The sequence below is a fragment of the Sebastes umbrosus genome, chromosome 17 (assembly GCF_015220745.1).
Source record: "Sebastes umbrosus isolate fSebUmb1 chromosome 17, fSebUmb1.pri, whole genome shotgun sequence".
Taxonomy (NCBI): Eukaryota; Metazoa; Chordata; class Actinopteri; order Perciformes; family Sebastidae; genus Sebastes; species Sebastes umbrosus.
The window spans coordinates 17,689,918-17,717,834 of NC_051285.1; the positions used below are offsets into that span (position 1 = coordinate 17,689,918).

General features: G+C 40.2%; 2 protein-coding genes across 15 annotated transcripts in view; both read left to right on the forward strand.

The window, feature by feature from the left end:
- The window catches only part of LOC119475837 (neurexin-2-like), a 194,796-nt gene extending 178,912 nt beyond the window's left edge, over positions 1-15,884 (forward strand). For 6 of the 10 annotated variants that reach the window (XM_037748897.1, XM_037748899.1, XM_037748896.1 and 3 more), the window contains 4 exons: positions 4,910-4,999; positions 7,256-7,584; positions 10,369-10,453; positions 12,858-15,884. In XM_037748897.1, coding sequence (XP_037604825.1) covers positions 4,910-4,999; positions 7,256-7,584; positions 10,369-10,453; positions 12,858-13,660 — 1,307 coding nt within the window. In that variant the 3' untranslated portion in view covers positions 13,661-15,884. The remainder of the gene's footprint in view (positions 1-4,909; positions 5,000-7,255; positions 7,585-10,368; positions 10,454-12,857) is intronic. The other 4 variants (XM_037748903.1, XM_037748905.1, XM_037748901.1 and 1 more) reach the window with 1 other exon arrangement.
- Positions 15,885-20,971: 5,087 nt separating this feature from the next.
- LOC119475494 (pecanex-like protein 3) overlaps positions 20,972-27,917 on the forward strand; it is a 34,184-nt gene continuing 27,238 nt past the window's right edge. For 3 of the 5 annotated variants that reach the window (XM_037748255.1, XM_037748258.1, XM_037748253.1), the window contains exons 1-7: positions 20,972-21,331; positions 22,400-22,887; positions 23,831-24,039; positions 24,144-24,249; positions 24,500-24,539; positions 25,430-25,525; positions 25,752-27,497. In XM_037748255.1, the coding sequence (XP_037604183.1) occupies positions 22,735-22,887; positions 23,831-24,039; positions 24,144-24,249; positions 24,500-24,539; positions 25,430-25,525; positions 25,752-27,497 (2,350 nt within the window). In that variant the 5' untranslated portion in view covers positions 20,972-21,331; positions 22,400-22,734. Of the gene's footprint in view, positions 21,332-22,399; positions 22,888-23,830; positions 24,040-24,143; positions 24,250-24,499; positions 24,540-25,429; positions 25,526-25,751; positions 27,498-27,917 lie in introns of those variants that run through there. The other 2 variants (XM_037748254.1, XM_037748257.1) reach the window with 2 other exon arrangements.

Genomic DNA, 27,917 nt, shown 5'->3' on the forward strand with positions numbered 1-27,917 from the left:
CATGTAATACTTATGTGGTTCAAGTACTATATACTGTAAGTCTAAAATAAGATGTATTTGTTGTTTATCTACCAACCTCTGGTCTAAAGAGACAGTGTTAACTAACCAGGGTGAATATGTTACTATAAATCTAGCTGATAAATTCTTGTTGACATTAACAATTTTGTAGTGAACGTGCTTAAATTTGCATTCATCTTTTCCTCTGGTGAACACTAACAAGGTGACCTTTCCATGAAGTCTGTTTTACATAAACAGATTGGCTCAATTTATACTGTATTCTTTCAGGGCTCAGCTCTATAATGAACAAGTCATATATGTGTTTTATATTTCAGTGTTGTTATGTTTGGTGTCCAGGTAACTGTCAGATGCTATCACATAAAATACTGTGCATAGACATAAATATATACATAGTAATGAATTACCCTGCCTGAGGATAAGAGTGGTACATATATTTCAGGTGTCATCATGTCCTAAACAACATATGAAATCATCAGTTCCATATTTGGAAGTTATATTGATACATTATATTCTGGCTTATAGCGTTTAAAAGAATTCAGTCACATGGCTTGTGGCATTGCATATTAAATATTGACCAGATCTGCATAGGCACAAAGGCAAACAAACAAAATCAAGACTATATTGTACAAGCACACAAGGAGAAGATACAATTTGCACACAGATTTTCATGATTCAAAAAGATTTAAAGCTCACCTACCTTTGTACACTCATACCTAATGTAGTAATGCACATAGACCAAAAAACCCACATACATAATGTGATCACGACCGGCTGTGCTTTAACCTGCTCTGAACCAATCAACCAATTAACCTTATTTAGAACAGGTGCACCAGCTGGCATAGCGGGAGGAAACCAACTCCCCTCTCTGCCTCCAGCTGGTGCTCAAAGCACACACACACATGCCACAGTTGTACATAAATCAAAAACTGTGTAATGGTGATGGCTATGCTTGTAGTGTATGCACTCTATGTCAAGCTCCCACTCAGTAATCAGTGTTTTTTTAAAAAATTCTAATGGTAAATTACTAAAGTGCATAGCAGCAATCATAAACACAGGTACTTTTGTTGTAAAGCAGTGGTTCTCAACCTTTTTAGGGCCAGCAACCCCCTTTCTATTATCCAGGTCCCTTACTGCCCCCCATCAATTAAAATGTAGGCTAATTGTCTCCCCTGAATATTAATGTTGATTATTATTCTGTGTTATATCATTAAAAAAGCATGACATTGAATGCCAAATAACAAAAGATCCAGGGGCCTCATGTATAAAAGACTGCGCAGCTTTCACACTGGAAGATGGCGTACTCACAAAATTGGAAAAGTACGTACGCACAGAAATTTTCACATGTACAAAACCGTGCGCACGCCTGTTCCTGCGCACCTTTCCTTTATACATCCCAATTGACGTGAAATTGAGCGCAGCTGCACGTGCCACTTGGTCCGCCTTGTCTCGTCCCATTAATAACTATGCAAATGACTATAAACACGCGCCATGCTGTCACCTATTGTCCAAATAACAACGGCAAATCACGCTGGAAAAGGAACAAAAAAGAAGAATTTCACAGAGTGAAATTGAAGTGTTTGTTACTGAGGTGGAAGCTAGAAAACATATTTAATTTGATGGTCTTTCATCAGGAACCAGTAACAAACGCAACGCGTCTCCACAGCAGCTGACTGTGCGCTCCCGAAGGCTTCCGAAGGCTTCCGAAGGCTTCCGAAGGCTTCCGAAGGCGCGCGGTCAGCTGCGCCCCGTGCCTCGACTGCTGAGGGGCGCCGGTCTGGCCGCGTCCTCACTAAATATATACTATACGCTGTGCTTGAGTCACAGAGAGAGATTGTCAATACAATGAAGGATATACATAGATATATCTATATCTATATATATATATGCAACGAATTAAAAAGAATGAATGACGTTCTTGGTGGGATAAGTCATACAGTAAAAGACCTTGTTGAAAAACAAATGTTTGTCTCAACTTACCTCGTTGCTTTACATTCTGTGTATCGCATCTAAACGGCGCCGTATAGCTGCTGCATTTGCCTCATTGTTAGATGGGCCAGGGTCCGGTTCATCCATCTGTAGCTCCTGGAGCACAGGCCTCCTGGAGCACCACGCTGGTTTGCCACATTGTGCAGCACGCGATGTTGGTTTTGGCACAGTGGTTAAGGCATGTCATCGCTGGGAAATTAGTTTAAATGTGTTTTTGTTGTGCCTCTCTGATGTTAAACATTATGCGCAAACTAGTTAAGAAATATGTGGATTTTTTTTTTGATCCCACATCATGAATAAAGCTCAGTAAGTTGAGTGGAAAAATGATTTTTACACATTTAGCGAGTTTCAGTACTTTGTAGATTGACACTGCCAAATGACAGAGTTTGGAGGACGGCCCGCACATTTTCACGACTAGTCTAGAGTTTGCGGCACGGTCCGCACATTCTCACGTCACGTTGATTTTTATACATCCCGGCGTGAGCGTGAAACACAGCGTACGCAACATTTTAGTACGTGCGCACCGTTTATACATGAGGCCCCAGTTGTTCATTTGCTAGATCCAGTCAGTCGCTCGCTCCGTCCAGTCGGTCGCTCGCTCTGTCCAGTCAGACACTCGCTCTGTCCAGTCGGTCGCTCACTCTGTCCAGTCGGTCACTCGATCCAGTCAGTCACTCGCTTGATCTAGTCTGTTGTCCGCTCGATCCAGTCAGTTGCTCGCTCGATCCAGTCAGTTGCTCGCTCGATCCAGTCAGTCGCTTGCTTGATCCAGTCGGTCAGTCGCTCTATCCAGACGGTCGGTCGCTCTATCCAGTCGGTTGCTCTCTCTATCCAGACAGTCTGTCGCTCTATCCAGCCGGTTGCTCTCTCTATCCAGACGGTCGGTCGCTCTATCCAGTCGGTTGCACTCTCTATCCAGACGGTCGGTCACTCTATCCAGACGGTCTGTCGCTCTATCCAGTCAGTTGCTCTCTCTATCCAGACGGTCGGTCGCTCTATCCAGACGGTCGGTTTCTCTCTCTATCCAGACGGTTGCTCTCTCTATCCAGACGGTCGGCTGCTCTATCCAAACGGTCGGTCGCTCTATCCAGTGTGTCGCTCTATCCAGTGTGTCCCTCGTGAAAAAGCTGCACACAAGCGATTCAGAAAAAAAGCCTTGTCTTGAGCAGGGAAAGCCTCATCGAAAAAAGCTTCAGATGATGACGATGGTAAAAGCAAGTCTAATGATAAAATTGTGAAAAAATGCATTCGAATGTGGGTCTAAACTGGCATTAAAAACAGACACACACACAAACGCCCAATATGTTATTGGGCGTTTGTGTGTGTGTCTGTGTGTGCCCCAACGCCCCGCTTTCAAAAATATTGCTTCCAGCGCCCCCCGATGTTCTCTGAACGCCCCCTTTGAGAGACGCTAAGTGACTGTACATCGTACAGGTGATAATTAAGAGTATAAGGAAACAAAATGGCTTTAAATGGACATAAAACATGTAATATACAACATCTCCTAACATTTGTGTGAGGCAAAAACATAAGGGCACCGCCTGTAGCTCTCCAAAGAATCAATGAATGCTTCACTTATTTTAAAACCTGCTGTATATTAAAGCTTACAGAACAAACATAGTCTACGTAAGCTTCACTTTAATTGTCATGCACAGTCATGTACTGGGCCTGCTTTTCCATGTTGCGCTGTAATCCTAATCCTTTTTATCCATTCATTGTCCTACAACATGGTTGAATTTAAACTGTTATTTATTTCTTTATTAATTTTTACCTAATTATTTACATTTTCATTCATAATATGTGGGTTAAACAAGTTTTCAGATAACCTGTTCCTGATAAACTCTACATGGAACAAGGCACCCGACACACGTAATAATTTATAAATAATGTCAACAACAATTTACTGGTAAAGTCAGAACGTTGTGGCTGATGATTGACAGACCCTCTTTGCTAGATCAGTACAAGACTGAATGAAAAGTATTTATGGTAGTAATATTAAATGCACAATTCATACTGATAAAGTTTGTATCAAACAGTATATTTCCTGTTTTAGTTTCCATTCGATTAACTACTCTTCTGTGTTTGCATGTGTTCAATAGAGAGCTGAAGTCCTGTCCCACTTGAGAGCAGCTTCTGTCATATCAGCCCTGATTATACAATGTGGTTTTGCATTAAAAAACAATTCATAGATCTTTCCAAAAAGCTGAAATGAGGTACTGGCGTAGAGTAAAATATGTATCCACTACTGGATTTGTTAATAATGTCTGGAAATCTTGTATGAAGAAATTTTTTTAGGATTCAACAAATACAGCTCCCATGAGTTTTTGAGACATGCTGTCAATATTTCATGGGAGCTGCAGTAAATCATCTTGTATATCACGCAGTTTATTATAAAAATACATTGTGTAAGAGAAGTGGGGTGAGACTTTGGCCCTCTATAATGACTCCAGTCAAATTTAAAGGCTAATAATGTTTCTGCTGTAATTGTATCACTGTCTAAATGCAACTGTTTAACTGTTTTCCTGATTGTCTTTGTTGAAGTGGTTGATTTTCTTAATGTTTTCTTATGTTAACCTGAATTAACCTCTTTTTTTATACAGTACATAAAATAATTTTACATTTGACTGTAATTGGTATTTACTTAAGATTATGCTTTGCTTAAAAAAATAGCTAAATAACTCTAACTAGTGTAGCACATTATAAATAGCCTAAACATTACTCTAATTAGCATTAACGCTGTAATAACTAGATAACACTAAGTAAAGCACAAGTTTCTTTTAACTCGCAGCTGGGTTAAAATTGATAACTTGTTAAACCTGCTAGCCATTATAACACTGTTTCTAACCATGTGATCTTTCAGCTTGCAGACTTTAACCTTTAATCTGTCTCTCCAAATTCTTTGAAGGACACTATGATAATGAACGACTGGCTATTGCCAGACAAAGAATCCCATACAGACTTGGTCGGGTAGTTGACGAGTGGCTACTCGATAAAGGTAAAAATTAATTGATTAATTAATTAACCCTTGAAATAACCACTAAATAACCTTTCCCCTGGTGCAGTGCCAGAAGATAAGGGTGACAAGGATCGAGTTACCCAGATGTATACATCCGTTTTAATTGGACTTTATATTGGCTATGAATTTTGATGACCACAATAGCTTCAAGTGGAATTCAAAATAACTCTCAAAGTGAACAGGTATAGCATACTTGCCATCCTTACACCTTGTGGAAAAGCTAACAAAGATTTTAAACCAATAACTAAAAATACATAACCCTTGTCTAACCCTCTATCGTCCCCCTTAACCACTGTGTGTAATTAGAGACTGTGTGTAATTATTCTACATAAAAATCATTAAAATGCTGTGTAACATTTACATTAACACCAGTGAAACTAATGTGACAAAAGTTCACCATGCAGGTCTCGTCCCTACGACGGAGTATTAGAGCCAAATGTCATAGGTTTACGAGAATTCATTTTTTTTAATATTATGAGAATAAATTCATATGTTTACGAGAAAAAAGTCGTAATATTATGAAAATAAAGTCAGAAGTTTAAGAGAAAAAAAGTCATGGTATTATGAGAATAAAGTCATAATATTATAAATTAGTAATGACGTGTTATTTTAGAGGGGAAATAGAGCAGCGTGCCACCTGTGTGAAAATGAGGAACATGGAGCATCTTGTGAAGTTATACTTAAGTATAGGTTTCACAAATAACAAAATACTTAATCTTTTGGCACATCAGCACCACATTATCATCAGTATCAGGACCTTGAAAAAATTGTGCAAGAAACTGAGTTTATTCTAAAGAAAGAACCACACGGAACTAGGGGAAATTGCCTCTTTTGTAGGAAATTACTTTTTTCTCGTAAAGTTATGACTTTATATTGCTACCTTTTTTTTCTTTAAATAGTTTGACTTTATTCTCATTAAATTTCGATTTTTTTCTCGTAATATTATGACTTTATTCTCGAAATCTCAGAATTTTTTTTCCATCAATGTGGCCCTAATACTCCGTTGTATGTTTCCCATAAACTGAACATTTTAAAATATAACTCCTGGATGTGATCACACCAAATTCATTTATTGCCCCTTTCTTGTCCCTGCAACCTTGTATTGCCTTACCTTGTAATACAACGACCACGTCAGACTCCCAAGTTTTTTTGCTGCGACAAAACAGCCCTGACAGGCTGTTAAAGTAGATCACTGTTTGCAGCCAATAACTTGGCTAATAAGTATTCTCCAGAGATGGGCCCATTACTGCAGTCCTCCTCCTCTGATGTAACACTGCTTATCAGTGAGGCTGCTGACAGTGATGCTGTTAGATACCATTGCCCCTTTCAGGAGGTGAAACAATTGGACTAGGGGGAGCCCAGAGCAGAGCATGTATCAGTGGCCTAATGGCTGATGAAGTCAGCGGAGATAGGGGTATTCAGCTTTTATTGTCATTAAGCTTTACACAGTCTGAAGTATAGCAAGACTGCCATTTTAATAATTTACCCCTCTCTCCAAAAAGCAGCCATAAGATTTGCATTCTTGCACCATCTGTTCTGGAGTTTAGAGATAAATAAATATCCTGGGAAAACGTCTGCTCTTTTTTCCCTACTGATGAATGGAGAAAAACTCTCTGTTGTCTTGAATTAATGTATTTATTAAAGCACTGATACCAGGAAGTAGACTCCACGCATCAGATGCTGCTCAGAGTCAGCTTGCTAAGCCCCCCTCACCACTAGCTTAGTTATAGCCAAGCTGCCATGAGAACAAGGTTATAAAGAGGGGTGTCTTCTTCGCTATCTTGTCTTTCTCAAACCACCAAAACCAGTCAGAACCAGTTCCCAAAAAGCATATCTCAAGAAATTAAGACAATCTTTACAGCTGGACAGTCTGAACCTCTCACGTCAAAGGTTGCAAAGCAAAGGGGCATTTCAGTAATTTTCTACCACACAGAACTAGAGTGATAATTCAAAATGACTCCGTCCTATTAAAACACTTAAATAGACATGTAAATATATAACCCTTCTTTGATGGTTGTAACCTGCATGTGTAAAGTCTAAATCATAAACTTCCCCCTTTAAACATCTAATTAAGTTTTAAATAAATTACTAAGTATTAATGTTATAATCACTAAAGCCCACCTGGTTCAAATGATGTTCCTGTAGAAGCTCTCCCGTATGACTTCTCTATGTCTGCTCCACCATTCCCTCCCTTTTTCCACTTCTTTCTTTCTCTGTGTCTCTATCTAACTTTAGGGAGACAGTTGACCATCTTTAACAGCCAGGCAGCCATTAAAATTGGCGGTCATGATAAGGGTCGGCCCTTCCAGGGTCAGATTTCAGGGCTCTACTACAACGGTCTCCAGGTGCTCAAACTGGCAGCAGAAAATGACCCCAGCGTGCAGGTGGAGGGGAACCTGCGTCTTGTCGGGGACTCGCTCTCTGTGTTGACCACCGACACCACCTCTGCCACCCCGCTGGCGGTATCCGATATGTCCACCACAATCATGGAAACCACCACCACCATGGCTACCACCACCACTCGCAGGCAGCGGTCACCCAGCTTGAGGGAGAGCATCTCAAAGGTCAGAAAGAGTACAAAGAAATTTTTGAAGAGAACTGGATGCTAATTTATCGACAGTTGGAGGTTAATTGGTTTATAACTTAGATGAGATGGGTTTTAAAAGGTGATGGGATTTTAAAATGTTTCAATAACAGAAGGCAATAAACGCAATATAGCAATCAAAGAATACATCTCTGTTTTAAATGATGTAGGTTTGTAGAGATGGAGGCTTTGGGTCGTTCTTCAAATACCTTTTATTGTTGCACATATTTTGATATACATTTTTAATAATTTACTTTAACTGTTTTTCTATAGTATTGAAAATGGCTCTGCCTATTGTATAGACCCAAACAATATTAGCAATATTACATTTGAAAAATTATCATGTTAAGAACTTAAGAAGGAAATAAAAAATAGGCTCCATCTTTTTTCATACAAACACACCTAACAAAGTATTTGAATTTTTTGCAATTTCTAAACATGATTGTCCATAGTTAATCACGATTAATTGCAAATTAATTGCACATTTTTTGTCTGTTCAAAATGTACCTCAAAGAAAGATTTGTCAAGTATTGAATACTCCTATCAACATAGGAGTGGACAAATATGCTGCTTTATGCAAATGTATGTATATATTTATTATTGGAAATCAATTAACAACACAAAACAATGACAAATATTTTCCAGAAACCTTTACAGGTACTGCATTTAGCATAAAAAATATGCTCAAATCATAACATGGCAAGCTGAAGGCCAACAGGCTACAAAAGCTGTCAGTGTGTCAGTGTGCTGACTTGACTTGCCCCAAACTGCATGTGATTATCATAAAGTGGGCATGTTTGTAAAGGGGAGACTCGTGGGTACCCATAGAACCCATTTTCATTCACATATCTTGAGGTCAGAGGTCAAGGGACCCCTTTGAAAATTGCCATGCCAGGTTTTCCTTGCCTAAATTTATCGCAAGTTTGGAGCGTTATTTAACCTCCTTCACGACAAGCTAGTCGACATGGTTGGTACTAATGGATTCCTTAGGTTTTTCTAGTTTCATATGATGCCAAATCATATATATATGAGCCCGCTACAACCTCCGAAAAATCAATTGCATTAATGCGTTAAAGAAATTAGTGGCGTAAAAATGAATTTGCGTTAATGTTTTATTATTTAAAACTGAGGTAGGCGAGATTGGAGCAAATATGATTTAAAAAAGTTATTTTTATAAAACAGTTGCTATATCGTGAGAGTAGTACATTAAACATGTAACCTGAAAAAAATCATGTGCCTCTGTGTCCTCCGGTGCTCTTAACAGCATCTGCTAGATTTCACAGACCGGAGGAAAACAAGCAGTAAGAGCTGATCTGAGGTCCGCTGTCCAGCTGCTGTCTATGAGAGCTGGCTGTCAATCACTCGCGAACTCCGACCAAAAGGACTAGCGGGGCTGATCAAATATGAATCAATATTATGTTACATTAATGCCTATTTCTCGCCTCAAATGTTTTCAGAATCATCTTGTAGTGCACGGTTTAGCTGTAAAATGAGAAAGTTTGTAATTTGTACAGCCAATAGAAACGCTCTCTCAATGAAATGACCTGCGATTGGTCAAAGTCTCCCGCCACGGGCTAGATTTTCTAAAGCCTGAAAACAGAGCCATGATGAGGAGCAGTAGTCTAGTTATCTCTCAGAACACTTGAATTACAATATGCTGAAAGGTTATTATGGAATTTTTGCCCAATGATGCCAAAAATATACTGCCTTCTGACACTTTAACTAACTTTGACATCCCTAATTCTGATACAATGAAATCATTAAAATCAAATTATTTGTTATTATTATTATCTTATTGTCAAATGCATTACGCATATTTAAAATGTAGTATGCGATAATTATTAGAGTAAAATGCTACACAAATCCATGAATTAATTGTGTGCATGTCATCTTACAACAGGTTTGGTCCTGCGTATCTGATCTTGGATTCATCACATAATCTACTTTATTTCCAAGTGTGCTCAGATAATAACAACATTCATGCGTCAATACATTTTTGAACTAGCACAGCTTTGCAAAAAAGACTTTTTATTGAATACATTTGAATTTTACTGAATCCAGACTGGTGAACATTAGCAACCACCATTTCAAATGAGTTGATTTTAATCCAAATCCTGCAAACCTGCCAAATTGGAAGGATTTCAGCAGTTGCACTTGGAGTCCTGAGGTTTCAAAGAAAAATCTCTCTGTGCCTCTCCTCTATTAAAAATACAGAGTGCTTTTTTCATTACATATTCTCTTGTCCAGTTTCCCTAAAATTGCCTTCTCTGTATTTTCAATTTATCAAAGTAATCCATTTGTGAACCATCTATTCCCCGCTCTGCTCAGGTATTCTTATTCCACTGTGCACCTTAAAATCCAATTTAGACATATTTACTGATCTAGCATATACAAATTTGTTTTTGCAATATTAATATAAAAGAATTGTACAAACACTGAATTATATAGAATTAAATGAAAACATATGCAACATTTAGCCTACTAAAAATGTCCTCTCCATCAGCAGTACTTTGTTTATAAACGCATATAGCCAGCCACAGGGGTGAAGGATAAAAAGCAGCTGCATATGACCACATTTTGGATTTGTAGTCTAACCAGTGTTGCTCCGAGCAAAAGCGCTAAAGTGGTACAGTGCTGCATACTGCAGTTTTTCCTCAAATAGGACAGCCAGCCAGCAAAAAATGAGTCTGTGTGAAATGAAGTCTAGATGATGGGAATGTGTTGACTGTTAAAAAACAACACGTCTTCTCCATTTTCCTTTCAGCCGCAGAACTCTGATGATATTTTGGTGGCGTCAGCCGAGTGTCCAAGTGATGATGAGGACCTGGAAGAGTGTGAACCAGGAACAGGTGGGTCAGCCGTGGCAAAACAAGATGGGAGTACATTCACAGAGATTGTAGACAAAAAGCACTTTAGGCAGCCATTGTTGTTTTTAAGTTTTCAATTTTCCCTTTTCAGTTTCATGTTTCTGCTGTCATTTATTCAGGGGCTTTGTCAAACAGCTGTCATCATTTGGATAGTTGTTACAGACTCAACTGGCATCAATTCATCCTGTGTATTAGCTTTTAAGTCGCTCACCAAATTGGATGGAAGAAAATCTTTACGAGGAGTACCGCAGTCATTAAGAGAGGAACACACTAGACAGTAGATCAGGCTTGTGACAGAAAGAAGCCGGGGGAACTTAGGAAGGAGTCTGCCCTTATTATGGGCGCCTCAATTATTAATATGACCTTATCAGAATTGTTTATTGTTGACTGGCCCTGCAAAGTGTGACTCAAATAATGATGAAAGAGGAAACTCTGCAGACTGAAATATTCCTCCACAGCCAGAAGACATTCTGACCTCAGTCAGGTCAAAGTCAAATGTCAATACATGGCATATACAGGAGACGATATACTGTATATATACAGCTCAGGGCTGCACCATTATGACCAAAATGATAATCATGATTATTTTGATCAATGTTGAGATCAGGATTATTTATCAGGATTATTCATAGATTTTAGGGACAACATTTTTTGTTGCAATTTCACATTTAAATAAACAGAGTGCTGCTTTCACTTCTATGTTGTGCTTCATTCCAACTGTCAAAACTTCTAAATGTTATGCTTTTGCTTTGTTATTGTCATCTATAGTTGTTATTTGCACACAATTCAAATGATTAGGAAATAAATTGATGTATTTTTATTTAAATATTTGTTTTGATTAAAAACAGTCTTGGCATTATTAGTTCTAATTTTATATTATAAGCTGTTTAGAGTTAGCATATTTCTCTCTCTAATATCTATTTTATATTGCTATAAAAACATCTCCTTCAAACAACTGTATTTATTCAAGTTCTCACCAAAAACTACATTTTACAAGATTACATTTGAACACATCATGATAGGGTTATAACTTACCATAGCCAATTACTCATTTTTACTGAGTAGCTTGAAAGCGTCATATTGTGCTCCGTGCTATCGGCAGAGGAGCCGGTCACTGCGATTACTCTGAGCAGCATCATGGGAATGAATTACAATATAATAAGTGTCTGATAAAGTTAGTTGTTCCAAATATTTTTAAGGTTGTTCCTCCACGGCTTATTTTGGACTCGCAGTTGTGGAAAAACTGCAAGCTTTATTTACACCTTTCTATTTTACTTCCACACCGACGTCATGTGTGTGACGTTACTGACTGTGCCGCTGTGTGCCGACCCGTAAAACCATTCATGTGGCGGCTGCACGTGTGTGTGACCGGCAAAAACTTGGATATATGAGACTGCTGAAAACTTGCTACTGATTGACGGTTATAATCTCTAGCTGTTATTTTAGGAAGATTTATGCAGCAGAGTTTTCTATGAGCGGAGCATTTTAAACGTCAATATCACAGTCGATCATGTTCATTTAATTGTGGGAAGCCAAAATCATGATCGCGATTAATATTCAATTAATTGTGCAGCCCTAAAACTCACACACCTACACACATTTACACCCGGGGAGAAATGGTACGTAAAAGTGGTATTTTAGGGTTGGGTCACAGGTTTCGATTTTTGTTTGATTTATATGTTGTCATTCAAATTTGTCTATAAAAATAATGTACAAAAAAAAATTGTGCAACCCTAATACAGGTAGATATATTTGGGGTTTATTTGGTGAGGAATCTATATCCAAATAGTGATTGATAAATAGAACACACTTTTAGTAAACCATAATATTCCATGTGTGATTCCTCCATAAAATAACCTGTCTGTGATTTCTCTTGTCACCCTTTAATCCCTGCCTACAGATGTGCATACAGCAGCATAGTGATTTAATTTACTGTTCTTTTGCTTGTTATGTGCTCTGTTTCTTATATGCTCTTCATTCAGCTGCCGCCTTTCATGGGTCATCTTGTATGTTTGTGTCTACATGTGAGCTCTTTAATGTTCTTGCTGCATTGTATCGTATTGTCATAATATTACACATTCGTAATCTGCACACCCACACATTGATATAATGGAGAACTGCATACGTCGTTCAAGAACGGTGGTTTAATTTGTTTTTCTCTTCATGTGCCAAATGTTGTAAATAATCTTGATTATAGAAGTATGTGTGATCACTATGAATATTATCAGTGACAAGCCAGCTAATATTAGTCTAATTCCTCCGTAATATTCAACATAATGAGCAGATTGTGTTTCTTTTTTTAATAAGCGCAGCATTTCACAGCCAGAATTTGAATTTTAATACTATTCTAATTTAGGATCCCCTACCTTTTCTGTTTCCTTTTTAGGAGGTGAATTAGTGTTGCCTATTATAACAGTGGATTCCCTTGAGCCCCCATCCATCGCCACCCGTTACCCTGTCATCCCTCCTCCTCCTACCCTACTATCCCCACTTGAAACCACCAAAGAGTCCCTGATACTCCCTCCTCACCCTTCCTGCCCCCCGGACCAGGAGGACTGTGGTGACCCTGTGGAGGTCTCGGCCTTCGGCTCTGGGGAGATGACGGAATCGGATGATGAGGACTTTTACAATAATAACTCCCCACTGGTCACTGACAGGACAGTCCTTCCTCCACCTCCCACCGCTGGTGAGGGTGGAGTCCAGAAACCCCGCCCCCTACCTCCTTATGTTCCCACCACCAATCCTGACCAGCTCCACATCCCCGCAGGCAAAATGAACACCCGCGACCAGGTGCTTCTGCCCCCTGCTCCTCCATCCTCCCGAAACACACCAGGACTAACTTACCCCCCCAATTTCCCCCATGTGCCCACAGCCAACCCCACAGCCTCTGATGATAAAAACCAACCCGGTGCCGTGGAGGTGATCAGGGAGTCCAGCAGCACCACGGGGATGGTGGTTGGCATCGTGGCTGCTGCTGCTCTCTGCATTCTTATCCTCCTCTATGCCATGTACAAGTACCGCAACCGGGACGAGGGCTCCTACCAGACAGACCAGAGCCACAACTTTGCCAACAATTCCACTGTGGAGGGCAACGGAGCAGTGGTCAAGGACAAAAGCACAGCAACGGCCTCTGTGGCCAAGGCAATCACAAAGGGCAAAAAGAACAAAGACAAAGAATATTACGTCTGAGAAACAGAGACGGAGAAAAGTGTGGACTGAGACACGAGGATGAGAGAGGATGCTTTCGTTTCGCTCCCCGATTTCGTCAGGTCGACGGAGAAATTTCACAAGCCACAAAAAAAACAACTGCACAAAGCAATGCTTGCTTTCAACAATTGCATTTTTCTCAAAAAGTCAAGGTTGCCCAGCTACTATTTGTGATAAAATCCTCGTCCACAGCACAAGATCTGACTCATTCTATGGGTCACAATGTGCGCTCAGTCTGCATTCACCAATTCTTTGTTAGTGTATCATATTTTTTTATGTTTTCAACAAGCTAGGACGAGGCATACCCACTCTGGCTTTGTATATAGCATGGTACAGTGAAGGAAGTGCTGAGAACATCCGGACAGATTTGCCTAAATGTTTTCTTTGTACTTCTTTGTAACGCTCTATCTCAAGTCTCAATGTCCCCATTGTGATATATGAAGCAGAACAGGCCAGTTATTGAATTTTCATGGTAGATGAGCGGAGAGCACCACAGTAACTCTGACTACACTCGAAATGAAAGCCCTTATATTTGGATAAGACATCATCTCCGCAGCCTCCGTGTGGTTTTAAAACTCCCCAGTCACTCCTCCTCTGTCCACAAGGGATGGTGTTATGTTGCTGGTGCAGTATCATAAATGAAGCATGATGTTTAGCTCTCCTGGAGAAAAAGGGATTATTAAATCACTCAACATACTCCGGGCAGTGAACCTATAGTGTGATGGATCATAAACATTATTTATGTGAGATATCAATCAGTCTGCCCTGCCACTCCAAGTAGGGGTAATTGTGAACAAGTCAGTCTACACCAGTGAAGGTATTTCTCTGTAAACATTGCTTGTATGTACATATAGCAGATTGAAAAAGCGTTGTGTACGGGGTACGAAGAAGAATAAAAGTCTGAGATGCTCTGCCCCCCCTCACACGATATCGCAACGACATCAAAACCTGCTGCTGTCCGAACTTCACAGGAATTCGAGGGAATCACATTTGAGGACGTTTTTACCTCTTAGAAAAGGAGAAGCAACCCGCCTCACCAGAGGCCGGCTCCCTCTTGATCTTTTCCTTTCTCAAAACTGTCATGGGATCATTCAAAAAGCACACAGAAAATGTAAACATATCTTTGAGACATAGATATTCCTTGTAAAGCAGCCAAACATGTATTGTTTTTTATTATCAGTTACTAAAAGACTATTCTATGAGATGAATAATTGAAGGTTTGTGAATTGTATTGATATTTCTCTGATATTTCGATGTATCTTGTTACCACTCCTCTTAACACGTTACATTTTAGATTGCCTTTTACTTCAATCCAGACAAAAAGCACACTTTCCTCGGATAGCCGCCAATATCTTTTTGTTTTTTTGCATTATTTACAGTTCAGATTATGCAGAGAAAACACAAAGATGGAACAAACAAATGTTTTTGTTTTGTTGCATTGTGCATTTTATATGTGCTGAATCTGTTACTCAATGGATCTGATAATATAAAGCCATTTTCTCTGTTGAGTTATGTCTACATTTACTTATTCATGCTCTGTGATTTCCTGTTATTTTTTATGAAAGTGCCATTCAACATGAGCTGCTCAGCACTCAGAAAATATTCCATTCCTCACTCATTGCTATTGTATAGTGTTCATGTGAAATGGATCTTAATATGTGTACAGAACGTGGATAAAGATGAAAATACACTTGATTATATACTTTGTACACACCCGTGTTGTGTGTTGCTTTTTGTAGATTCACAAAGAAAATGCATTTTATTTGCCTTTTATTATCATACAGTTTCAAGGTCAGGGGAATTCAGAGTGAACTGATGTGAATAAGGATTTCAGCTAATGGTATAAATGAAATTATGTAGCCACTATTTTTATAATATTAATGTAATGTACTAATCTATGTACTAGTGTTTAATCTTTGGGAGTTGTGACTCTTTTTGGATAAAAGAAACACAATGAATTAACAATGAAGTAATTTTACAGGGGTCACACTTTGCTAACAAGATAAGTTAACATGTTTAACATGAAGACATGGCGTTTCACATAAATTGCAGGTCATGATGTGTTTTTAAAATGTGTCTTACACTTGAGTTTCATCATCATCTACACTCTCTTTTCTCTCTTCCTCACTCAGGCGCTGCGTAGTTGTGGTGTGTTAGTGATGCCTGGATGTCCATTATTTATTATAAAATGAAATGTTTAAGTGTTTTCTCTGCACCCTACACTACCTGCTGCTGTCCAGTTCATTTCTCCATTAAAAAATATATTACAGTGAGGCTGACTTGGACACATGAGGCTTAAAAAATATTAAGCCATTTGAACCACAGCTAGGTGATTCACACCACTGTGTGATAGTCAGGTCAGTCAGATCTAGCTCATCATGGCCTTTGTTGAAAGTGACCACTTGAGTAACTCAGCCTGGGCTTGGAAACTACTAATTTTCAACAGTGGTGTAGTTTGAGAGATGTAATCATCTACCAGGCAGAGATTGTCTTAACAAAAGTAGATTTCAATGAGGCTTTTCCTGGTTAAAGATACAGTGTGTAGGATTTTGCGGCATCTAGTGGTGTGGTTGCAGATTGTAACCAACTGAGTACCCCTCCGCTCACTCCTCCCTTTCCAAGATTGCGGTAACGTGAGCCACCGAGTGCAAAATTATGGTAACGCCGTTCGCCTCATGCTTCGATGCTTCGATGCTTAAATGCTTCGATGCGTCGATGCGTCGATGCTTCGAAGCGTCGAACATTGCTATGGTAATCGACCTCCGAATCAGTATTCGAATGATTCGTATTTTGTTTTGTTTTTGTTTGTATTTTTGTATAAGTATGTAATAATAAAGTATAAATCCCCAAATAGCCCATAAAATAAGGAATAAACCCACGACAATATTCATTATTCATATTCAACATTAATTATTATTAGTTATTCTTAGATGGATATCGCTGTCTTATGTGTGTAGAGGTGAGTGTGTGTACAGTAGCTCGGCAGCAGCGCCACGACACAAAGCTTTGAATACCTTTGAATATTCTCTCACCGAAGTTTTGAAGCCCAAAAAACAGTATTTGGGCCGGCCCTAAACGCCATTCGCCTCACTCAGAGGCCATCCTTACCATAATAACACTAGGAGCAACGGAAGTCAGACGGTGGCTGGCGGTACCACGGTTTTGCACTGTGCAGCTCACGTTACTGCAGTTCCACAAGCGTGTCGGAGAAGTACAGTGGCCTTCAGGTAACATAAAAACGTGAAAGGCTCTCTCTAGAGCCAGTGTTTGGTTTGTCCGTTCTGGGCTACAGTAGAAACATGGCGGTCTCCTTGAAGAGGACCCGCTCCCTATATAGATATACAGTAAATGTCTCGTTGTAAGGTAACGAAAACACAACGATTCTTAGTTTCAGGTGATTATACACAAAGGAAAACATAGTTATGAATATGATATTCCATTACCTTTAATAGATCCCCAAAATGTTATGCACTGTTCCTTTAACTAATCCCCCCCCCAACCCCCCCTAAAAAAAGACGCTGTCACATTGCATTATGGAAAGTGAAGGAGCCAGTGTTTTGGGAGCTTGACCCATATAAAGGGACTAGAAAGTCAGGATATACCAGCCTCTGCTGCATCGATTTTGGTCATTCTTTCTTTTCCATCGGTCTCTTGAAATTTATCAAAGTGTAAAACTAAATTGCTGGAGTACTCCTATAATATGTAGAGCAAGTGTAGATACAGTAACTATATTTAACACCAGCCATCACAGAGTGGCATACAATAATGACGTTTACAGTATTTTATAGCTTCAGTATAAAGCACATGAATCAGTTTTTCATAAGTGCTTGTTGTACAGTGTTGCATTATTAACATTTTTACAGCAGACATGAGCATCCTGCATAACATCTTCAACCATCTCTTGGATAAAAACAATAATCTGTATGCTTGTCAGCAGTAACATGTTCTGTGTTGTTTGACTACCCCCTGCTGAGAACTCAAGGAACTGTACGATGGAGAGAGAGGTTAGCTCCGAGGTCCACGCATGACTGAGCACCAGAGTGATGTGATGTAGGCTCTAGTAGCCCTCACCAAAGCAGCCATCATGTATTCTGTGAGAGCAGATGGGAGACAAAAGTTGTCACAAAAGACAAGAATTTAGAGAGATTGTATTACAAGCCAGCAGGGTCAGCCGTCCCATTAGCCTGTTTGTGGCGAGACTGATGGGGAACAATTCTGTGGGCTAAGTGAGGTGTGGTGTCAGTGCAAGACTAGTGTAGGTGACGTCTGATCCGTGCTGACATTGGGTATCAAGGAGGGTGGTTGCAGGATACAATAAGCCACAACTGAGCATTGCTTAGATGTCACAAGCATAATTCAACAGAACGGCTGTGACAAGAGAAGCCCAGATGACAACCGGTATGTCATATCCACTCTGACCTACCTCTGTTCCCCTGGTCAGGCCAGGTTTTCTTCACACTTTAAGTATTTGCCCTATAGTTTATGTATATGTATATGTATCTTTCTTTTGCATAATGAGTGCTTTTTATTGTACTTTTAGATTTTAAATGCAGGACTTTTACTTTTAACAGAGTATTTTTACACTGTGGTTTTACTACTTAAGTAAAAGATCATTACTCAATTGGAAGCAGGCTACCCCTCCCTCCTTTAAAGGGACTGTTTGTAACTTTTTATCCGTATAAATCTACCGGGTCGGTTTCCTATGCACGCTTGCGTGTGTCTACGCTGTTCAGACTCAGACTCCAACACAAACTACACGAAAGCACCAAGACCGCAAAGTTATATCTAGTGAAGCCCGTCTGTTAAACAGTGTCAACTCTTCCTGCTCCAGCCCCCCGACCACGGCCAGAAAACACAGGGGAGACCGTAGCTTTGGTCTCCAGGGCCGGAGTCTCTGCTCCTCTTCCTGCTTGCCTTCACTCACACACTGCAAGCGTTCTCGCACTCCACTCTTACGCGCATGCGCCTACACTACACACTGCAGAAGAGTTAGTTTAGCTCTGAGAATATCTAGTGAATGTACAGTGGACGTTTGTGCAGAATAACTGCTGCAGCTCCTCCAGACCAACAGAGGTTTCCCGTGTCTTGTGAAGTGACGGGGCTCCACATTGAGTTACGTTATCGTCTCTGACCGGTGTCTTCCCTGTTCCTGGTCGGGAGGCTGAAGCATGATAGCCAACACGAGAGACCTTCGTCTGGTCAGCTAACATTACTGCCAAGCAGGTGAAATATAGAGTGATATTGTGGTTTTAGCTGACGTGTGTCGCCTCACTGTTTTGAGCGATGCTCGTTCATGTCTATGTAAAGCGAGCAAGCGTGAGCCCGACACTGACTTTCGTTGACTTAACAGCCACAGGTGTCGCAGTTAACAAGCAATTCTGAAAGTTACAAACAGTCCCTTTAAATATTAGTCAGAGATACACTACAATTTTTGAAGCTAGAAAAGATAAGATTTGCTCTACCAGGACCGAATTTTAGCAGCGTATGGCAAATCTTTCATTACATATCTGCTTGAGCAGCTGTGAGATTGTAGTATGGTTTGTTTTCATCATCTGCTATAGAATTTGTTTACTCTAAACCGCCATGCACACATACAGAAACACAACTTACCTTTTAAATTATTATTATTAGTAGTAGTAATAGCAGTATTATTATTATTATTATTATTATTATTATTATTATTATTATTATTATTATTATATGGGAATTATCTTATTATACTTGATTTTATTTGTCTGTTTGTTTCCTTTACAGAAAAAAAGATAAAACTGTTTTCCTGTACTTTTGTATACAAAATGTTTTTGTTTTTGTTTTTTAATGTGAAAACTAATAAACAAAGTGGGGGGAAAAAATAAGTGAAAGATCATAATATATTTCCTGAACATTCGGTATCGACCTCCCAGAATTGTAAAATACTATAGGTTTACATTCAGGGGTTTTCTGTCAAATTTATTAGAACATCTTTTCAATTTGTTTCATGACTTCTCTGATCCTGACTCTTGACCCTTTGCTGCCTGTTTAGGCCAAGAAGAGCACTGTCAAGTTCCCACAACCACGATGTCAGCTACTACTTTCTTTCATTGTCCATGCATCTCTGTAGAATGAAGTGTTTCACACAAATATAAGAGAAATGGTAAGATGTCTGTTATGGAGTATATGCAGCAGGCTGGATTGCTTCGACAGTAATGTGACTCTCTGTTTGACTGTGGTTTACAGTTACCAAAGCTCAGTGAGGAAATCTGGACTTGCTTACACAAGACATGCCCTCAGAAGTTTGCTTTTTGTTTGAGTGAAAACAAGCAATACAGCAATAACAAATAGATAAATTCTCTAATTGTATTATCATTCCTTCCCCTGTGTAAAACTGTCAAAGTTCACAGAGGATGGGGCCAAGATGCTTAAAACGTTTTGGGGATTCCCAGTTTCTTTGAGGTCAATAACCTTCAGTTATAGGTAAACACATAGCTCAAGAGCTGGAGCTGTATATATAAACACAATTTGACTAACTTTTGTCTTTTTGTCTTTTTGTTTTAGTAACTTTTGGGAATTTTTTTTCTTTTTATTTCTTGAAATAAAAACAAATCAGTGATTATTGTTGCTGAATTATACCTCACACAGGTCAGGTTCACCTACTGTACCTTCATAAAACCAGCCCCATCTAGCCATGTATTCATGTGCATTATTTATTTATTGTATTCAATAGCTTTACAGCCTCTGATATTATTTATGCAGGATTTTCTATGAAAATATATGAATCATATATCAATCATAAACCAGCCCCATCTAGCCATGTAGTCATCGGCACTATTTATTTATTGTATTCAATTGCTTTACAGTCTCTAATATTATTTATGCAGCATTTTCTATGAAAATATATATGAATCATATATCAATCATAAACAAGCCCCATCTAGCCATTTACTCATGTGCACTATTTATGAATGTATTTATTTATTTTATTCAATAGCTTTACATTCTCTGATGTTATTTAATTTTCTATGAAAATATATATATATGAATCATATATCAATCATACCTTCATAAAACCAGACTCATCTAGCATGTATTCATGTGCACTATTTATTTATTTATTGTAATCAATAGCTTTACAGTCTCTGATATTATTAATGCACCATTTTCTATGAAAATATATATCAATCATATGACAATGTGATGTGATATTTTTTAAATAAAAGAGAAAAATACCCTCCCCATGACGTCAGTGCCTGCGGCCAATCAGCGCCATGGGAATCTCTCTCTCTCTCTCTCCCTTGCTTGATCGGTACGTACGTCCGTGCATGCGTACGTCCGTGCGTGTGTGTGTCAACTAGTTGTTAGCTAGCGCTAGCTGCTCAGTTAGCTAGCTTGTTGAAATATTTCAACATAGGCTCCGTTTATGCCAACAAACAGCTGTGGTTCACCATGAGAGAGGACCACCGCTCCCGCTGCGTGTCTCTCAATCTTCATGTCAAAGAGGACGGGGGACTCTGAGACAACCATGAGAAGTTAGTCAACGCCAACAAAAAGTAAGCTAGAGTTTGTGGACAGGCTAGTGCCTTGCTCGCTAGCATCCTGAGCAGGAAAGCTCTGAGATTTTGCAAGGACTGGATGCGGAAGGAGGATATGAGGCAAGCTGGACAACTAATGCTAACTGTAAGCTCTGCTGGGATCCAAATGTGGAAAACATTTCACTGTGAGCACTATGATCAAGCTAACATTAGCTAACGGCGAGCAACTAGCATTCACCTAGCGATCAGCGGTGAAGCTAACTTGTTGTCGTTCCATTTCCCCAGCTAACGACAGGAGCTTTACCCGGGTTGAAATGCTCATATATGCGGCCTAGCATTAGCCGCTAACTAGCGTCAAACATAACATAATGATGTTGAACGTTTGTCAGCCAGTTTGCATTAACGGTAGTGTCCTGCTGCTATCGATTCTGTTTGTATATTCACCGAGGTGATAGAAGCCGTTGGTGGGTGAACAGGTCGTATTTGACCGATCATAAATGCATATTTGTAAGCTAGGCTAAATGGTCTGCTAGCTTGCTAATGTCAATCAGAAAACTTAATCTAGCTGGCACAGCATTGGCCTGGCCACGACAATAGGGAGTTTGAAGCTCTGTCATACTGTCTGAAATCTGATATATATATCATCCTGTGGCTTTGGTTTGGTTAGAAGACATCTACTGACAAACTTTATCTCATTCTCTTTATCTCGACTCATTTGAATCATTGTAACGTTAATGTCAGTTGAAGTCATTCTCACCAGCTGTGCTCTTTGTGATCAGTTACAAATTCAACAACTATATTGTTGGTCAAATCATTGTTACTGTGATCTAAGGTAGAAGTTATGAATGATAAATGATCACGTTTAATGTTTGACTCGACTTAAATATAGTCCCATTTATTTTGTGAACGTTTTGCTAAATTAATTCCAAGATCAGCTGGAAATCAAGAGGAAACTATGTAGTTTCATAATCATCATGTGGAATTTAAGGAAGTACTTAAAGTAAAACAAACTATTAAGATACTTTAAGGTGCTTATCTCCACAACTGATATGTGCATGTGGACAGCTGAGCGATTTCTACTACATTTAAATTGTTGTTTACAGTGTAATTTCATTAATGGGTTATTGCCTAGCATTATTTTTTCCCCCACTGAATGCGATGTTTAAAATGTAGCTACACATGAGAAACAAACCAGTTTTGATCTTTCTTACAGATGAATGTTTTTTCATACATTCAGTGGGTTACCAATGTGCCAAAAAGTCACTCTCCATATTACCCAACAAGGATTAGGCTAGAGTGTGGCAACGTCGGTGCAGGGGGAGAACACATGCTGGCACAAGAATATGCAAGGACTCTTGACCTCAACTGAAGTGTACATATCCAAGACACAGAACTATTGTCCTTGATGAAACAGTCTTGGTTAACCTGCCATCCCCAATGGAAGTGCCATCGTAGACACAAGATACTGTGGCTCGAACTGCTGCACAGTTTCTTGAGCTACAGCCTCGGAGGAAGCGTTTCAGCTTTTGGTTGCACTTGAAGGTGGAGATGGGTTCTCAAGCTCTTCAGATATTGCGGCAGGGTGTGTGGGCTTCACTCACAGGAGGATGGTATGTGGACCCACATCAGAGCACATTCTCCAACTGCTTCCACCTCTACCTTTGGATATTTCTCCTGGCCTTCCCCTTTCTGCTGTACATGGTAAGCACATTTTCACAGCAAGTTGATTGCAAGTTTCTCCAAAAATAAATGAAGGAACCACTAATTTCGGGCACACATCCTTATAAACAATTTGTACACAACACATGGTTGACATATAGCACACAACATCCAATACTGCAGCATTTGCTGAATGAGGTAGAGTATGAGCTGTGTTAACATTCAGCCACAAACTTCATGATGAGGCCTGGGTGACAGGAGTACCTAGGAGCCCAGTAGGGCTACTGAGTAGGGCTGTCCTCGACCAAAGAAAATCTTAGTCGGCTAACACTCATACAATTTTGTCAGCTAATCGATTAATTAAGTTAATCGACCAATCTGTGAAACTGAGTTACTCCACAAAGAATCCCACAAAAGCACAACATTAAATCTTGTGTTTACCAGAGATGTGTTCATGACTTTCTTGGAAATAAGTCATTTGGCATGAAAAAAACGTAAAAAAGAGACCGATTAGTGGACTGAGAGGGGGCAGCCCTACTACTGACAGTGTGGGTAATAACTTTAACATTTGCTTCCTAGTTCAGTGTTTTAATCAATGTGGGAAAACTGTGGATTTGTTTAAAATCGACCTGAACATTTGTGGATAGGAATGGCCAAATCTTCAAAATAACCAAGACCCTTGTTTAGAAAACAAAATACCTAAAATAACCTTTTAAATTGTATTGTAGTGAACGCCTCATTTCTACCTTCTTTGGTAATAAATTATTTTATAGTACAGTAGTCTATAAGCTTCCTAGTTGAAATGAGCAATGAGAATTTGCTTTAATTAGTATATAGCACTGTGTTTAGTTTGATATCTTTTCTGGGATTTACAGTTTGCCAGCCATTGTCAAATAATTCCTGGCACTCACACTTGAAGTGGACTGCATTGTTTCATTTTTGTATTTAGTCTCAGTTGCTGTCATTGTCTTTCACTCCCTCTCAGGCTCTTCCTCCCAGCTTGGTGGTTGCAGGCATGTACTCCGCTGTGGTGGCAGTCTTTTTCACGGCCATTAAGGTGGTGAACTACCGGCTTCATACCATGTTCGACCTTGGGGAGATTGTAGAGAAGAAGCATGCCTCACTCACAGCCGATGCCCCAAAGACAGAAGAGGGAGATGAAGGTTCAGGTGCCCATGATGGGAATCAGCACAGGTAAGAAAATGTTTACTGACCGATTCTTGAAGAATAGTTATGCAATCACAATGCTGTGACATGCTGAATCCGTTTAATTTTCTGTATGTGTAACTTCTTGACAGGGATAGTCATGTTGGTGTGGAGATGACTGTGTTTCGGAAGGTCAACTCAACACCCCCGGTGCGCTGTAGCTCCCAGCACACTCTGTTTGGATTGAACCAGGTGTCGGTGAGGATTACCATATTTTGTAGTAGCATGTCTTCATTTTTCTCCCTCCATTGTTTCTCCAATTCTGCTTGTTAGAAAATGTTTGATTTTTAACTTCCTACATCAAGTATGACTCAAACAGTCTCTTAGAAAAAGGTTTTTCATTAAATCCAATGTTGTCATGGCTTTGTTGATATGTATGAATATGGGCTAACCATTTTAATGCACTAACTGTTTTTGTTTGTTTGTTTTTTAAATTGTCCTTGTTCAGGAGTTCTTGCCCCAGCTGGAGGATACAGGAGGCACCAAGGGTAAGTATCTAAATTCTATGTTTCCATACTGTATACCAGAAATGACAGGTTTATGTTTTAAACAGTGGTATTAGGGCTGTCAAAGTTAAAGCGATAATAACGCCTTAACGCAAATTCGGTTTAACGCCACCAATTTCTTTAACGCATTATAACGCATCTTACAATTAGATTTTTAGGTTGTAGCGGGCTCAGTTTTAAAGTTAGAGTGAAGATACAGGCACCATATGAAACTAGAAAACCTAAGGAATCCATTGTAACTAACCTGTCATACTAGCTTGTTGCAAAGGAGGCTAAATAATGCTCCAAACTTGCGATACATTTTAGCAAAGAAAAACTGGCATGGCCATTTTCACATTTAGGACACCTTTGAAAATGACCTCTGACCTCAAGATATGTGAATGAAAATGGGTTCTATGGGTCTCCCCTTTACAGACATGCCCGCTTTTCGGCACTTTATGATAATCACATGCGGTTTTGGGTAAGTCATAGTCAAGTCAGGGTTTCTGGACAATATTTGTCATTGATTTGTGTTGTTAATTGATTTCCAATAATAAATATATAAATACATTTGCAATAAAACAAGCATATTTGTCCACTCCCATGTTGATAAGAGTATTAAATACTTGACAAATCTCCCTTTAAGGTACATTTTGAGCAGATAAAAATGTGTGATTAATTTGCGATTAATCTTGATTAACTATGGACAATCATGCGATTAGTTGCAATTAAATATTTAAATCAATTGACAGCCCTAATTGGTATATACATAATATATCATCTTCAGTCTTACACTGTCCTTTCTTACACAATTAAATTTAAGCGCAAAATCACTGTGAGTTTAGTTGTTGGACATGCACTATTTTTGAGTGACTTCTCTCCTTTTACTTTAGATATCAAAGAGCTGATGCGGGAACAAGGAAGCAATAATATGATTGTTACGTCAGCTCACCGGGAGATCCTACGGCAGAGGTCCCAGGACACCATTCGTAAGTCTGCTACTATTCAATGACCAGAATCAGACACACTGAACACGGTCTAATCCTGCTTGCATGGACATGAGTCACGCTTAGGAGACCAGTTCTTAATACTGTCCATCAGGATGATTGGTAGTGCATGCATCCAAATTTATAATAAAGGAATAAAAGCTGTGGGTCTGCGTTATAGCCTTCCAAAGTGCATTTTAATCTGATGTTGGCCTGTCTTACTGTACAGGGGCTCCCAGCGTGGTTCAGTCCTGCATTGCTGCTGCTCTGGGAGGAGATTTCCCAGGTCTCATGGGAGTACCTGGAATGTCAGCTGGATTTGGAGAACCTGGAGACTGCTTGTCGATCCCCCCTTCACCCTCCAGTCAAGAAGATGGAGGCGAGAAAGAACAGTTGCAGGAAGTGGAGGAGTTACCAGAACAACTGTCTCAGCAGAGTCCTGAGGACAATGGGTTGGGGGCTTATTCTCCCCTTGGCCCCTCTGCTGAATCTGAGAGTCTCGGGGATACTCCCCTTAGCCCCCTTATAAAGAGCAGCTTAAGTGAGGAGCTGAGTGAAAATCTACTGGGTTTGGGCCTTGACCCTGTGGCGTTTGCACCTGGGACTGAGCACCCAGGCAGCCGCAGCGGGGTAGCACTAGCTGCCGGATCCACGGACAGCTGTTTCAGTGCAGGTGGAGCCACCACAGACCGTGAGACGCTAAGCACGGTTAGCAGTTACCGCAGTGAAAAAACTGATTCCACTCAGCTGGAGAGTCCTTCATTCAGTCAGCCGCGGCCCGCAGATGGACAGGCTTCTGCCTCAGCACCTGCTATAGGCTCTAACAACCCCAAGCCCTCAGAGGATCCATTAGGACAGGGTGGCAGTGATACTGACAACCTGTCAGACAGTGTGCTACTGCGCTCCCCTTCCAAAGAATTCTCCCTCAGCCAGGGGCTAGACAGGACACTTGTTGAAGGAGAGGATTTGTCCCCTGTACCCTGTGATATTGCACAGCCCCGTCCTCTCCAGAACTCTTCCCCTTCAAGTAGTGATCACTCAGAGGTTTGTGATTTAGACAGAAATGTCCAGGTTCCTCCTCTTCCCCCACCTCGGCAGGCCAATTCAGTGCCCTCAGGGCTGGCCCTGGGTCTAGTGTGTTCTGAGCCTGCTTTGCCCATATCCTCTACCCCCTTTTTACTGTCTGACCAGCCTGCTCTGCAAGCCCAGCAGGTTGTGCGCCCTAAAGACTTAAAGCTGCTGCGGGCCAGCGGCAGTAGTGTGGGGCACAGGCCCGGCCGAAGGAAAGCTCCACGAAGGCGAGCTGGAGCAGGAAGCAGCAGTTTTGACTGTGGCTCTTACAGGCGTCACCACAATCATAGACAACACAGAGATTACATCCCAGTGCGCAGCCGACTGGGCGCCAAGGCTTACAGTGAAAGTTTGTTTGAGGACTCCAGCGACGAGGATGATGGCAGTGACATGAGCGCTGGTTCTAGTCTGGGCTCTCAGCGCCGATACAGCTCCGATGATGACGACGATGATGATGACTCAAGTTCCTCTACCTCCTGCTACTCCCCGGACCTCGCTAACACTGGCATTACATCCCCGCTCACCACTGCTGCTCAACTGCCCACTCCAAGGGAAGGGGATTTACCTGAAACTGCTGGCCCCTCACATTCTCGTGCTGCTCAGCGCTCTTCTAGTACCGCTAGTGCTAAGACTCATGCAAGAGTGCTAAGTATGGATGGGGCAGGTGGAGGCCAGAGCAACACAGCAGCTTTGCCTTCTACTTTGCTTTCAATGCCCTCCACCTCCACCCCTGCACCTCGCACTCTCACGATCTCAAAGTCTGATCTGGAAGCCCGCACCATCCACACTGACAGTTTCCCTGGAACTCATCACCATCGGCTGGATTCTCTTGGAGGGTCTTGGACTGGAAACCAGATGGGCTGGAGGGCAGAAGAGCTGGTTGAAGAGGGAGCTGTGGGAGGAGGTGAGTTGGTGTAACCTTATAATCAGTGTCCAGACTGTGTGTTTTTGTTCTGTAACTTTGTAGTTTTTGGTGCATGTGAATGCAGAATCCTGGGATGTTTTCAATAGGTTTTTGAGTATCCAGCCTTAGGAGTCCGCAATATGGAGCTGGCGGGTATTGTTGACTGTAAATAATTTATTTTCCATAATAGAATGTTACTGATATTTTATTTTGTCTACAAACGAGATCAATATCAAAGAAAGTACGCCCCTGATTTTAGCAGTCTCTTCCCGTATTATTAATAGCCAAAAAGGGTTGTCCATGACCACTTCAGCTTTAAGATTTTAGTGATTATATATTTAGTGAAAATTTGTAAAATTACATGAAATGATTGGAAGATATACTTTAAAAAAACAAGATCAACTTTCAAATTTTTTTTAA